Source organism: Abramis brama (assembly GCF_963993115.1).
Source record: "Abramis brama genome assembly, chromosome: 18".
Classification (NCBI taxonomy): domain Eukaryota; kingdom Metazoa; phylum Chordata; class Actinopteri; order Cypriniformes; family Leuciscidae; genus Abramis; species Abramis brama.
In genome coordinates, this window is record NC_139980.1 from 7,100,897 (window position 1) to 7,114,898 (window position 14,002).

Sequence of the window (14,002 nt, forward strand, 5' to 3'; positions counted from 1 at the left end):
TGCCTCACTGAGTCTATAATAACCTGATTCTACATAATGAGTGTTTGTTTGGCCAAGAAAACCATTTTACTGACAGTGATCATAACACATACCAGGGGCTAAATAAGAGCAATTACCATATAATAACATGAGATTTATGAGGATTGGCATCTCTTGACAGATAATGCAGAGCCAAATCATTTGTGCGGTTTCATCATGGCTTTGTGTTAGGAGTAACTATGCAGTTTGATTCGGCAACCGTGGTAGTGATTCTTTAAAAACTTCAAACAAAAACGTCCAGCTCGAGTACACACATTTAAAATAAATGATAAAGAAGAAATTTAAATTATGCTGAACAATATCAGATAGTTTAGCACGATCATGTGAGATCAGATTCATAATAGGCAGCAAATAATCGAGACAAACAGTAATGAATCTAAAATGTACACTAGGGTTTCTTTGAGGGTAAAGGAATGCAAAACAATATGGACAATTTTGCATTTTAAAAGCAAATTGACAGGGTAAATCTTTCGTAAAACTGAAAATTGAGCAACACAACAGTACGGTAAATAATATAACTAATATTTGTGCACCGGTCTAATGTCTCCTGTAGAGGCCTTATGTTAGCTGCCTTTACCCACAGGAAGGTCCATATGGATCTGCAGCCACAGAATTGGAACGCCCATAATATCTTGCACATTTAAGCATGTTTAACACTTTTTCTATCACACTTAAGCCCATTCTGCAGGTTTTCCCGAAAAACATTTGTTCCATCTGGGCCTGCCCACAGGTAACGTATTGCATGGTAGACAAAGGATTGTCAAAGGTCTGACATACATTTATTTTCCTGATGGATTTAACCTCTGAAAGAAGAAAATACATAGGCCATTACATATGTTGAACTGTGAACAGCTCATGTAGAGTTGAAGAGCATGACGTGAATGAAATGTTGGGACAAAAAGCAGAGATGTTCCTCTTGTTTTCAACAACCAATAGGATTTATCGGTTTGAGAGCAGCACTTCTTCCCTCCCAACCTGTACTGAAGCACTGTGGCCACATATGGGGGTGTCTTATAATGTCCGGTTCTGCTAGAGCTCTCCAGATTTTTGGTTGCAGGTGATGCACACCCGCACAGGATGGTCCCAACCCCTGGAGGGCACGGCCCGGCGATCAGGGGAGCAGTCGTTACATACTCCTTGTCCACATGCACGGCAGTGATGGATAGAGAGACGGGCGTTAAACTGGCGCTGGCACTGGGAGCAACAATGGATGTCTTGGTCAGGGACCCAATATGCTGGACGGGCGGCATCTTTTACCAGACCTAGTAAATACACAGGTGCATTTGATCATATTTCATCAAATATTTGATCATAGTGTGAATTCATATTAGTATTAACATATCATGTTAACATGTTCATAAAACTGAGAAATACAGTGAAGAACTCACCAAGAGGGATGTCTATGGCAGTGACTACCGCTCCTAATGTGTTCTGAACAGCTTCTCCCACCTTCCTGGCAATCAGAGTCCCACCTTCTTCCTCTTCCAGCGCTGCATCCAGCAGTTCTGTGTGATGAAATTTCAGTTCTTGAAATAATGCCATTATGTCACAAAATCAGTGTCTTATACTAAGTTTGTAATACTTTCAAAATTATTGAAACCAGTAAATCAAGCATTGTTTTTTTTGTTTTGTTTTTTACAATATTTAGTCATTTAAGATATTAATGATCTCACTGATAAAGGTATCAGATACATTTGCATAATTGCACAGTAGACTATAATAAAACAGAATAATTTTTTTACCTTTATTAATTTTGAAAGTATTACAGTATGCACTTTATATTATATACTAAAATAAATGATCTATCTATCTATCTATCTATCTATCTATCTATATATATATAGAGAGAGAGAGAGAGAGAGAATACTATATATATACATATATATATATATATATATATATATATATATGTGTATATAGTATTTACATATATATATACTATAAATATATTTTAAATTGTAATAATATTTCACAATATTACTGCCTTTCTTTATAAAATAAATGCAGTCTTGGTGAGCATAAGTGACTTCTTATAACAAAAAATTTTAAAACCCCAAACTATTGAACAGTAGAGTAAATATAGTGTGTGTGTGTGTGAGAATATATATATAGTGTCGTATACCTTCTGGGTAAATATTGTAATATATATATATATATATAGTGTCGTATACCTTCTGGGATGCCTCTGTCTTGAAAGCAGGCATCACAGACTCGCACAGGTGCCAGGCCCCAGCCTCTCTCAGGGACTGCCCGTGTCTTAGAGGAGCAACCATCACAGAAACCTTCTCCACAGGCCCGACAGTGGTGCTTTGTATCATTATCCTGGAATCCCTCTCCACATTTATTACATCTCTGGAAAAAAACAACTCTTTCTTCAGTAAAGACTTCTCTTCATTTAAAAGGCAAATTAAAAAATAACCTAGCATTAAAACTCACAAGGATGAGAGAATTGGGCTTCCAGTAGGTAGGAGCAATCTGGTCTGTTAACCAGGCGGTGACGGCCTTGGCAGGCTTGACGCTTAGCTCTGAAACAGACTGAGCCATATAGTTCACACCATCCAGCAGCCTCTGCGCAGCATTGTTGTTGTCCTTCAGGAATCCATCAGACTGAGACGGAAATGTGAAAGTGAATAAAACTTTGCTATTTAAATAGAGGAAACATAGGAAAAAAAGCAGCAGATTTCTCTCACCCCTGGCCAGACATGCTGGATCTCAGTCCGAACCACTGTATCAACAGGGTCCTGGTTCCCATACCAGTATTGCCTACTTCTATATATCACAGAGCAGTTTGGACACTCAATCACATATCTGCAAAGAAAAACCCCAACTCAGTCCTGTGTGTCTAAATGAACTGAAGTAAATGCACCTTTGTACAACTATAATCCAATAACACCACTCACCCGGACCAGGCGTATATGGCCAAACCAAACCAAGGTGAGTCAGAGGATGCCGTCGTCTTTGGAACCACAATCACCTCTTTGCCACTCTCATAACAAGCCTGGAATAGCAGGTTAACACATAATGTCAGACCTGGGCAGTCACAGAATATGTATAGCTGGTAAGGTCAGGTCATGTGTTGCATTGTTTAGGACCTACCTTGCAGGTGTAGATGCGATTATCGTAGTGTGCTGAATAGCGGCAACGGTGTTTAGCCTCATGCACCACACCCTCTCGTAGGTGATTCATGCTGTTTTTACAGCCTGAGCTAAAACACAAACAAACAAAAAAAACCTGTTCTGAATATATGTAATTCAGAACAGGCTTCAGTATGGTGTACGTGCGAGGAATTTTCCACCTGCATTACAAGAGTCAAAACTAGCATAGTCAAACATCTAATTACTAGTTTAGCCAGCTGAGTGGCGCTGCACAAATAACTCCTTTTGAACTGTTTTTTTATTTTATTTTATTGATTTGATCAAACCAATTTTTAAAGTGTATGTAAATTACTCAACTTTAAAAAAAGAACTTTAGGAGTTAAACATATAAGGTAGATGATGTGTTGGCATCATAACTGAACATTTAGCAATCTAAAAATATAATATATGCAAATATTCATTTTATTTGCTAAAAATTGTTGCTCAGTGAACCCTTATGAGCATTGGCTCAATTGAACCTGTGTTGTCTTTAACATTCATTCAAAGGGTTTGTCATTTAACAGGCTTCAAATTGAACAAGTTCTACACATTTTGTCTAAATTAATCAAGCCTTGTTTTTTTTAAAAACATATTTAAGTTCAACCCCGATTCTGTCAAGGCCTTTGTCGGAAAGAACCAAATTGCTAACATGACTTAACACTTATATTTGATATCCATAACATTACCATTCAAATGTTTTTTGAAAGATATAATTTAATTCAGCAAGGATGCATTAAATTGATCAAAAGTGACAGCAAAGATATTATAAAAACATTTATTTTTTAAATAAATGCTGTTCTTTTGAACTTTCTATTAAAATTGAAAACAGCTGTAATAATATTTCACAATATTAGTGTTTTTACTGTATTTTTGGTCAAATAAATGCAGCCATGGTGAGTAGAGTAGAGTAGAGTAGAGTAGAGTAGTTGTATGTGAGAGTCAGGAGCAGCTTACCCACAGCTGAGGCAGATGCTAGAGCAGGTAAAGTATTCATCTGGAAAGAAAGAGTTGCTTGCCAGATGCTCATCAGGAATCTCTCCACTGAAGCATTCACTCAAAGCCTTGTGAACAAGAGCTTCATCATTAGCTTGATACATTAAAATTTATAACTGAAAATAGCACACACACACGTCTTATGGAATATTTCAAGGCCAGTGCTCAGGATTTGTAAGCAGCCATTTGAGGAAAACAGACCTTCTTAATAGGTTAAAAATTAAATAGAAAAAAGATTTTTGGAGAAAAGTAACCTACACTTCCACCCTTTCATGTAATCGATGAGTTAAATGTGTGATCGAGCTTATTAATGAGAAAAAAAACAAAACAACGAATTACCTGCAATGCCTTGTAGATGACACCAGCAGACCGTGGAGATCGTGTAGTGTTGTTGTCTAACTGCTGCTCCACGCTACGCAGCAGACCGCTGAAGTCAGTAGGGGGGTTGTGGGTGCGGGTGCCCCGGTACTGAATAGAGCTGAATGCTTCCGGAAAGAGGCCAAGCTTTCTGAAACGTTCCTGAAGAAGCCGCTCAGCTGATTCTGATGGCTTATCTACAGTGAATAAGAGAGAGATTCATTATTTTGCTTACTTTATCTATTTCAATGTAATTTCTAACCTATTGTTTTGTGAATAGGACAGCAAAGTGGAAAGCATCCAAAACTCAGTAAACTGACCTGAGCCTAATAACTTGGTGTGGACTGTCTCATGGAAGATTATAACAGCAGGACCCAGAGTCGAAAGGGGCACATCCAAACCACAGCGGGCAGTCGTAGCTTTCAGCTCCTTCGTAAAATGCTTTAGATACGCATCTGACGCATCCCCGAGAAACTTGAAAAGATCATCATGAAGCCGGTCAGCATGTGTCCGATAGATGACCAGATCAGACACTGCGAGCACCTTCAGGAGGAGGCGGGTTCGCTGTCCTTGGTTAGCTCCTGCCCCCAGGAGTCCCTCTGTGTCAACAACCACCACCTTATGAACAGGGTCCATTGCTGCCCACACCCCAACGGTGCAGGATTCCTGGGTTGGGGATGTCTGGAACACTTCACGACCCAGAAAGAAAGTGTGATTGAGGGTATGGGATTTGCCCTCTCCAGTATTGCCGAAAATGGACACCACCTTCAAGAGCTCCTCAGGCCTGCAGCCTAATTTCCTCACAAACTCCTCCTCATCCTTCAGCTGTTCCGGTTAAGGAAATAAACATAAGCCATTTACTTAGGCGATATCACACAGTTACGTAAAACAACTAGTAGTTTGAAAATAAGAGAAAGCATAATGCTTTGTCACAGATTAAAAGGAACTTGGGTCGAGCAGAGCGACAGTGAGTTCCCTCACTGCTTAAGGCAAGTGGTGCTCACTGCAGAGCCAAATGACGTCCAGCTCCCCCTCTCTGGACATTATAGGTGGAGTTATGTATAGGGTTAGGCCATCTAGCTCCACCTTATGTCCAGCGAGGGGGAACTGGACATCAAGCAGCAGGCGTTCAGGGGGGTGGCGTTAGGATGAAATCACGTTCCAGGGAGAGGGTTTCCCCTTGGCTTAGCACAGGGATGTCCATGGGGGGCCAGGCCAGATTTCAACTTTAGAGCCCGGGACTGCTCAAGGCGTTCTGTAACCACTCCGCTCCATGATTTCAACTTCCCACTCCAAACTAACTAGTGAGAGAATCCTTGCTCCAAGTGACCATTGTCTGTGTATCATTTGTTATTTTAATATTCAATTCAATAAAATTTGGAAAATCAAAAAAGGACTTGTGTCATTATTGATTAACAAATACAATTAATAAAAACAAACAACGATTTTTCGATTTTACACAAGTTAAAAATAGGAAATGACGAAAAACCCCTACAGTAGTCCAAATCCATGTGTCATTAGTTCCTTTAATTTTCAATTAAGACACAAATTAAAAGAACGAATAATACATAGATTATCATGGAGTGAGAGAAAAGGTTTAAAAACTTTGCTCAACTTTGCTTTGCCCTTGCGGACGCGTAAAGTATAACACTAGCTTTATGGGATAGAGGGATAGAGTTGTGGGTAGGATTAGGGTGTTGTTGGTATTCTAGCTCCACCCATTAGGCCCAAATTACATTCACTCCTCCTCACTGGATATGTAGCAAGGCGGAGCTAGACTTAGAGCTAGCTCCACCCATTTGCTCTGCAGTGAGCATCGTCCCGAAGTCAATAGGCTTGTTCGACTTCATGCAGCTGCACAGACCGATCGGCGGCTGACTTGAAGCAGCGCATGCCGGTTAGAAATTTTATCTGACTTGATACAGCGCCGACGCCACGTGACTGTGACGTATGCCATCAAAGTACCGTGAGAGCGATTCGAGAGTAGCCGGAGAACTCTTCTCAAGAGCGGCTGCACGAGCTCTGATGACGACACAGCTGTTCCACGATGTTTCACCGCATGACAACGATCACGTGTGTTTTGTGTTTATTCGAAAACCTTTAGTTCCTCTAAAGCTCACAAATCAGTTTTTTATAACAGTAAACACTCTTTTCATGTAGTTGCGATGTTATATTGTGCCATGTTTATCAAATTAAAACTGATTAAAAAAAGTAGACTCCACTTCATTGATAGTAGCTTAAGTTGAACTTTATTCTTTAACAGACCATCACCTGCTGTTAGCATTCCATTGACTCCCATTCATTTTGGCGTCACTTTGACAGCGAATAACTTTACATCTGAGGAGTTTAAAGACTCCATTTGTCCATTATTTATTTCTAAAGAAACACGAAAATGTATAAAAGGCTCCATTACCTTTTATCTTAAGTTATGGCCCCGTAGAAGCAGTTTTTGTAAAAATAGGCTAACGATTGCGTCATGACTCTCTGTCGCACAGTAGAGAGATTACCGTATTGACAGGAGGAGAAGCTCGCAGGCAATCGGGGGGACGTGGAGGCAAAATGACAAAATAATTCATCAGAATACTTCGCAAAAGTTTCTCCTGCTCCTAGCTCATGGACACCTCCTACTCACGCTCTCCGTCTCTGCAAGTTTCGGAAGGGAATGATTCAGATTTCTCTTGGCACAGCTACTAGAAGACAGACGGGTTGCTCACGTCACATCTACGTCGTCAAGCTCAGTTTGAGTCTGCGCAGTGCGCTCAGCCATCAAGAAGTGAGAGCTTCTAATTGACTTCACTTTTCTCCGTTGAATCCAATGGGGTCGCTGTGTCCATTTCTTTTACCGTCTATGGTTACATCCAGCCGCAGCCGATGTTGAACACACCTAATGGGTTTTTTGAATGAGGTTTTGGTTAAATGGCTGAAATAAGGTCTGTGGTCAGTGTGGTGAACACAAGCTCAAGGCACTTTCACGTTTTATTCTGCAACGTAAAATACATCAATATTCCCCTACTCGCTGTCGATGAGATTAAACGTCATCACGCCGAATAGGTCAGCTCAGTTCACTTTTACAGCATCGTTATGGTTATAATTGTGCTCTTACAAACTATTCTAACTCAAACGTTCTGGGAAAATGTCTTTAGATACAAACTGAAAGAGTTGTCTGAAGCTTAGTGGTGGTGGTGATGTTGAATTCATGGGACCGTGGTGTAGTTAGTTTTTAGCCTACCTTTAGCTTTTTACTTCTGGCGACTGCATTTGGGCTTCAAAATTCATAAAAGTTGTTTTCAACTGTGATGATTATCTTGAAGGACAAAACATGTCATCATGGACAAAACGACAGCGTGACGCTAACTGCCGGTTGGCCTACAAAGTGACATCATACCAGCACCACTCTATTTGGGCCTAATGGGTGGAGCTAGAATATCCAACCACACCCTAACCCTATAACACCCTACCCACACCTCTATCCCTCTACCCCATTAGACGTCCAGAGAGGAGGAGCTTGGACGTCACTTGATTCTGCAGTCAGTAGGATTGGAGCAGCCTCTCACAAAATGCCTTACCTGCATGTCTTCCTTTTCATCCACCAGAAGAAAGCTGATGACTTTCTCCAGTTTAGCTTTCAACGCATCCAGCTGTTCATCCCCAGTGCTGCAGTTCTTCTCCGCGGGTTTACAGGGAGGGTAGGCAGTGATAGGGTGCTTTCTTTTACTGACCCCGCTGTGAGTCCGCTTTTGACAGTCCAAACACAGGTTGATTTTACATCCCTGACAGCGGACCACTGCTCTCAGCCGCCCCCCGTTCGGAACCCCACCGTCCCCTTTACATGAATCGCAGTAGGGTACGTGGCCAGGTGCGATTCGGATCCTGTCGTGGTTCCTCATGCGCTCCTGGCGGTGGAGCTCCAGCTCGCAGCGCATGCACTGCAAGCTGCCGCATTCATCGCACTCGAAGGCGGCCTCGTCAGTACCACCGCAGGCGTAACTCTCCTGACAAACCAGGACACCGTTCACCCCCTTCTCCGCTGAAGAGCCCTGACCGCTCATTATACGTCTAAATATAATAGCGAGGTAGCACACCGAACTGAAACAACCAAATTGAAAGTACTAAACGCTCTCTGTAAATATACCGACTGGTTATCCCTCAGAAAGTTTAACCAACTAACTTACAGCAGAGACCAATCTAAATGTACAATCAACAAGAGAGATGATTTATTATACCTCATGAATGATGCATCTGAGTTCTTCTTAAACGAAATATCTTACTCGTTTGCCTTGAATTTCATTGGAATTCTAAATGTGTTGTCAAATTATGACACTGGCTTAAAATCAAATATTCAATATGAACTATAAATAGATCGGTTGACATCCGTATAGCACTGGCACTAAGTCAGACTAAAGTCTAGCTTTCTGGCTGATGTAAAAGTGACCGAGCAGTCTAAAGTGTCTAAACTCACAAACTACAATCGAAATGTATTTATTGACAGACGTAAACACTAAGAAAACAGCTACATTCGAGTATTGTTATCGTCCTGGGCTTTTGTTACTCAAGCTAACTAAGATTAGCATACGTGTCTATAAAATACCCTCCAATTTCAAAGACAACGGATACTAGGGGGTTAGAAATATGATTTCTGCAGCTGAATTAATGATTATTTAGTATCATACAGACTGTCCTTAAAGTATGTTCACCCAACAACACATTGATCAACACAGCTTTGACCGAACAAAACAAGCTGATTTCGAGCCAGAATCACACCGCAGTCTTCATCAAATTAGCCGCTGAATTCCCTGAAACATCGCACACGACAACGACTCTTTGATAAACACAAATTAATAAGCCGGTTGATGTCAAGATAACTGTTTTTCCCCACCAGCTTGTAAAACGATTCCCCTCCCCGGTAGATTCGGGTGAATGTTGTTGCCAGGTCAGATCAGCTGATCGGCTTGTTTTCACTGTAGCTGCAGTCGAAGGTTACCAGACGCAAAGCCTCATGGGAAATGGAGTCCATTCTCTACAAGCAACATTTACTTATACACTTATCATGACATGAATTCAATTTCAGTTGAAGTGTTAGGATAAGGAGAGGTTGACAGATATAAGATATATGATTAATATTTTTATATGATAAAATATTTTTTTTGGGGGGGGGGGACATATGAGGAGACAGAAGAATAGCATTGGGCATTCATATCTGAAAAAGAAGTGCACAATTGAATTGAGTGTGTGTGTGTGTCTGCGTCTGTGTATGTGTATGTATACATATATACATATATACATATTAAATAAACTATTCTTGCAGGTAATATACTATTACAGCCCACTTTAGTGTAAATTATCATACTGAAGTAGGCTACACCTTTTAAAAAATGTCAAATTAAACAGTTGAAGTAGTCTACATTTTTAAATGAATGTGTTTTAATATCTTTTATTGTACTTTATAAAAGCACACTTGTTTTGATGTGTTGACTAACATTCTAAAACACATGTAGGCTACTTGATTATGACTGGTTTATTTGTAAATGTACTTAATCGCAACTTCATTACAAATCTGTAGCCTATACATAGTTATATTTAAATACATGATATGTCTTTAGAATTGAAATTAAAGTAGCCTATATTTAAGTGTACAATAAATGCAGGCCATGTCAGAACATTTGTCCGTACACATAAACCATATTTCGAAGACAATAGAAGTAAATATGAAATTATGTATAAAGTAAGTTCTACTTAAAGGAACACTCCACCATTTTTTGAAATAGGGCTTATTCACCTTCTTTCCCACATTTAGATAGGTGGGCAAATGCATGTTTGTCTCAGTGCATGCGTTGTTTTAGTTTGACAGGGTCGGCGCTAGCTTAGCTTAGCTTAATGAATGGAATCCTTTGTTGCCAGCTAGCATGTCCTGAGTAAAAGTGATAAAAAAATTTAAAAAACCCCACCTAATTACTTCTTGTGGTCTGCGTATTCACAACAAGTACAAATAGCGATGCAGATTAACACTAGGCGATTTCCTAGGCAGATATTGACTTGGGACTATATTAGGGGGAAGCACAGGCGAAGCACTGCTACTTGGGCGCAGAAATATCACGCAACACATGAAATGTGAATATGTGGTATAATATGGGAATGTGAATACAGGTATAATATGGGTCAATCTATACATGCGTCATGTTTAAAATAATCATTTACTCTGTGGACAGCTGTCCATTTGGTCCATTCGGCGTGGGGCTTTTTTTCCAGTTTATCACACCGGAAAAAAAATTGAGTAAAAGTTACTGCAGGATGGATCAACGTCGTGAAATCCTCGGTAGCTGTGACACAACTGCGGGCACGCTCATCTTGATCTGACGCGCTGAGTCTGGTCATCGATGGCAGTAACTTGTCCCACTCGCCACAGCACAGACACTCTATTTCAGTCGGCATATTCCCCCACATTCACACCACCAGTTTGTGTTGGCTCTCATCCTCACGTCCTCAGACTGTTGAGCGATCGCAACCTCCTCCTCCTGTCGTTCTATTTCCTCTTCTGAAAACTCTGGTTCATAGAGGTATGGTTCTGGATCTTGACTGTCTGAGAACCCTCTTCGTCTCTCACAAAATTAGCCATGTTCATCGCCATTCATGTACTGTAGGAAAAATAGCCAGCTACTATTCACGCTGGTATGTTGACGGAAGTCGTGGGATTTCATGTGTTGCGTGATATCTCTGCGCCCAAGTAGCAGTGCTTCGCCTGTGCTTCCCCCTAATATAGTCCCAAGTCAATATCTGCCTAGGAAATCGTCTAGTGTTAATCTGCATCGCTATTTGTACTCGTTGTGAATACGCAGGCCACAAGAAGTAATTAGGTGGGTTTTTTTTTATTTTTTTTATCACTTTTACTCAGGACATGCTAGCTGGCAACAAAGGATTCCATTCATTAAGCTAAGCTAAGCTAGCGCAGACCCTGTCAAACTAAAACAACGCATGCACTGAGACAAAAATGCATTTACCCACCTATCTAAATGTAGGAAAGAAGGTGAATAAGCCCTATTTCAAAAAACGGTGGAGTGTTCCTTTAATAAAGAAAATTATTTTCATAATATGTAAAATTAGCTATGCTAAAGTGTAAAGTGCCTTCTCTTTTTCCCAAGGATCATGTTAAGTCACTTTTCATCACTAGTTACATAAGTCATTGTAGTAACTATGTTCAGGGTAGACAACATTTAAATTTTTCTGCTACTGGATTTCAATAATGAAAAGTGAGGATCTGAGGGTCAGACATACAGACATTCAAATCATAATCTTGTCTAATTTTCAGAAGTTATTTTTATTATTATTTATTTATTTTGGAAACATGTATTTTAAAGAAATGGTTGACACCCATCATACACAACAGTAGCTACAACCATGATCTATATAAAGGTCATTTAGATCCTTGCTACAACCCAATTAACTGCCCGTCTCTCGCTCAGCCTCATATTCATTCACGTAAAATCAAATAATAGGCCTATCTACCATAAAAAGACCCATTATAACTAAAATAATAATTAAAGCTGCAAGCAGCATTTATCGGGGTTCAAGCAGTTAAGGCCGTTAAGGACTAAGCACAAAAGCATCAAAAGTTACAAAGTTATATTTAGCAAGCTTGTAACCACTGACATCATAGATGGAAAAGACAATGTTCTAGCATGATTTACCATGATATACCACGTTCTAGAATGATTTACCAGGATTCTAGCATGATTTACCTTGATACACCACATTCTAGTATTATTTACTATGATTTACCATGTTTCCAGCGTGATTTACCATGATTTACCACATTACTAGCAATTATGTGAAGTGTCAGTGCAAATGAAGTGATAAACACTGATATGATTGTGTTATAATAGTTATTGTTATATAAGTGATTTTTAAGTGTCTAAATATGAATGATGCAAAATCACATGTGAAAAGACTTCATTAATAAGTAGAATGGCTAGCAGAGGGCAGTAGAAGACCACTTATTGGCTCAGTTTCACTTTAAACTTCATGATTTTAACCAGTTTTCTGCACTAAAGCAAACCAGTTTTTCCATGTTAACTCAATAATGCATGCTTACACACACACACACACACACACACACACACACACAAACATACACACACAAATACAAATTTGTTTTTGGGATATGTTATTGAGAAAGTATATTTATTTGTCTATAGGCATTTCTTTGTGATCTAATAATATAAAACTATATTACCAGTATAGGGCTGTAACGATTCCTCGATTAAAGGGGTCATATAGGCCTACTGGTACATGCACTTTTACAAGTTGATTGTACTGAAATGTGCGTTGGCAGTGCCTGCACACAACCATCATAAAATGATAAAAATCCATCCAGTGTTTTTTTTTAAAATCTCCTTATATGTTCTACACTTTCTGAAATCAAGCCGTTTGATTTTGTGACGTCACAAAATCGACGCCCCTCCCACGGTTGTGATTGACAGCAGCGTTTCAACACAGACCGTGAGTGAGCTGTCTATCATCATAGTGCATTGATATGCTGGAGAAGAATGGCGTCTAAGTCATTTTGATGTTTTGATGTAATATTCCCAAAGCATTGACGCAGGGATTCCCCACGATCAACGTCCATGCTTTCATGTTTGCGCAAATCATTTCACACCAGACAGCTTTACAAAGGAGGGTCAGTAAAACTGGTTTTGCTAAGAAGCTGCTCCTGAAAATAGGATTGGTACCAACTATTCGTGTTCCTGCTGTACCTCCAGAAGAAGAAGTGAGTGTAACGTTTTATTAACCTTTATATTAATCTTCATTAGCCTAGAAATCTAGACGCACCCTAGCGGCAGCAAAATGTATTTTGCAGCCAGGTGGGTCTAGCAACTCTCAATAGACCTTCTAGCTGCAAAAACCTAAATTGGGTCAGGCCAATCACGTCGCTTATAGAGTAGGCGGGGCGGGCTTAACATATGACGACAGAGTTTCGACGGTTACCTGCCTGCGACTTGAAAACAAAGAATGACGGCTGCTGGAGAACAGTCTTTCGAATCGGCTTTGTCCGCGACTCTGGAGGACTTGGAGTTAAGTTTTTCTTTAAGAAAAGAGCAAAGAACATTCTTTAAAAAAGGAAGATGTGTTCGTCGTTTTGCCGGCCAGATATGGCAAAAGTTGAATGAATCTATCAACTAGCTCCGCTGTTGGGAAAACGCTCTGGTTGGTTGAAGCGCTGTCCTATTGCGTGCAGAGGGAATTTGAAAGACAGCCGTTTATCCCGCCCCTCGGAGTGAGCGTGTCTATGGTGAGTTGCCAGACTAAACATCTTGATGTAGTCTGGCTTGCCAGGCTAAATCTTTATATTAATCTTTGCAAATCGCTTGCTGCACGCTTCACGGTGAATGCGGCTGTTTACACTCAGAGTACATTACGACATGTTTTCTATGTACGACGTTCTCAATATAATTCATAATCCCACGTTAATGAACAGCGCGTTATGG

At 40.1% G+C, this 14,002-nt stretch overlaps 1 protein-coding gene across 1 annotated transcript; it reads right to left on the reverse strand.

Moving 5' to 3' along the window:
* Positions 1-41: 41 nt before the first annotated feature.
* Positions 42-9,474, reverse strand: zfyve1 (zinc finger, FYVE domain containing 1). The gene is made up of 11 exons (XM_084091885.1): positions 8,090-9,474; positions 4,844-5,348; positions 4,506-4,720; positions 4,128-4,234; positions 3,136-3,244; positions 2,940-3,037; positions 2,730-2,847; positions 2,476-2,646; positions 2,211-2,391; positions 1,428-1,544; positions 42-1,301 (listed from the first exon to the last, which is right to left on the reverse strand). Exons 1-11 carry the CDS (start codon positions 8,570-8,572, stop codon positions 1,069-1,071), a joined length of 2,337 nt encoding a protein of 778 aa, XP_083948011.1. The 5' UTR covers positions 8,573-9,474; the 3' UTR covers positions 42-1,068.
* Positions 9,475-14,002: the final 4,528 nt, after the last annotated feature.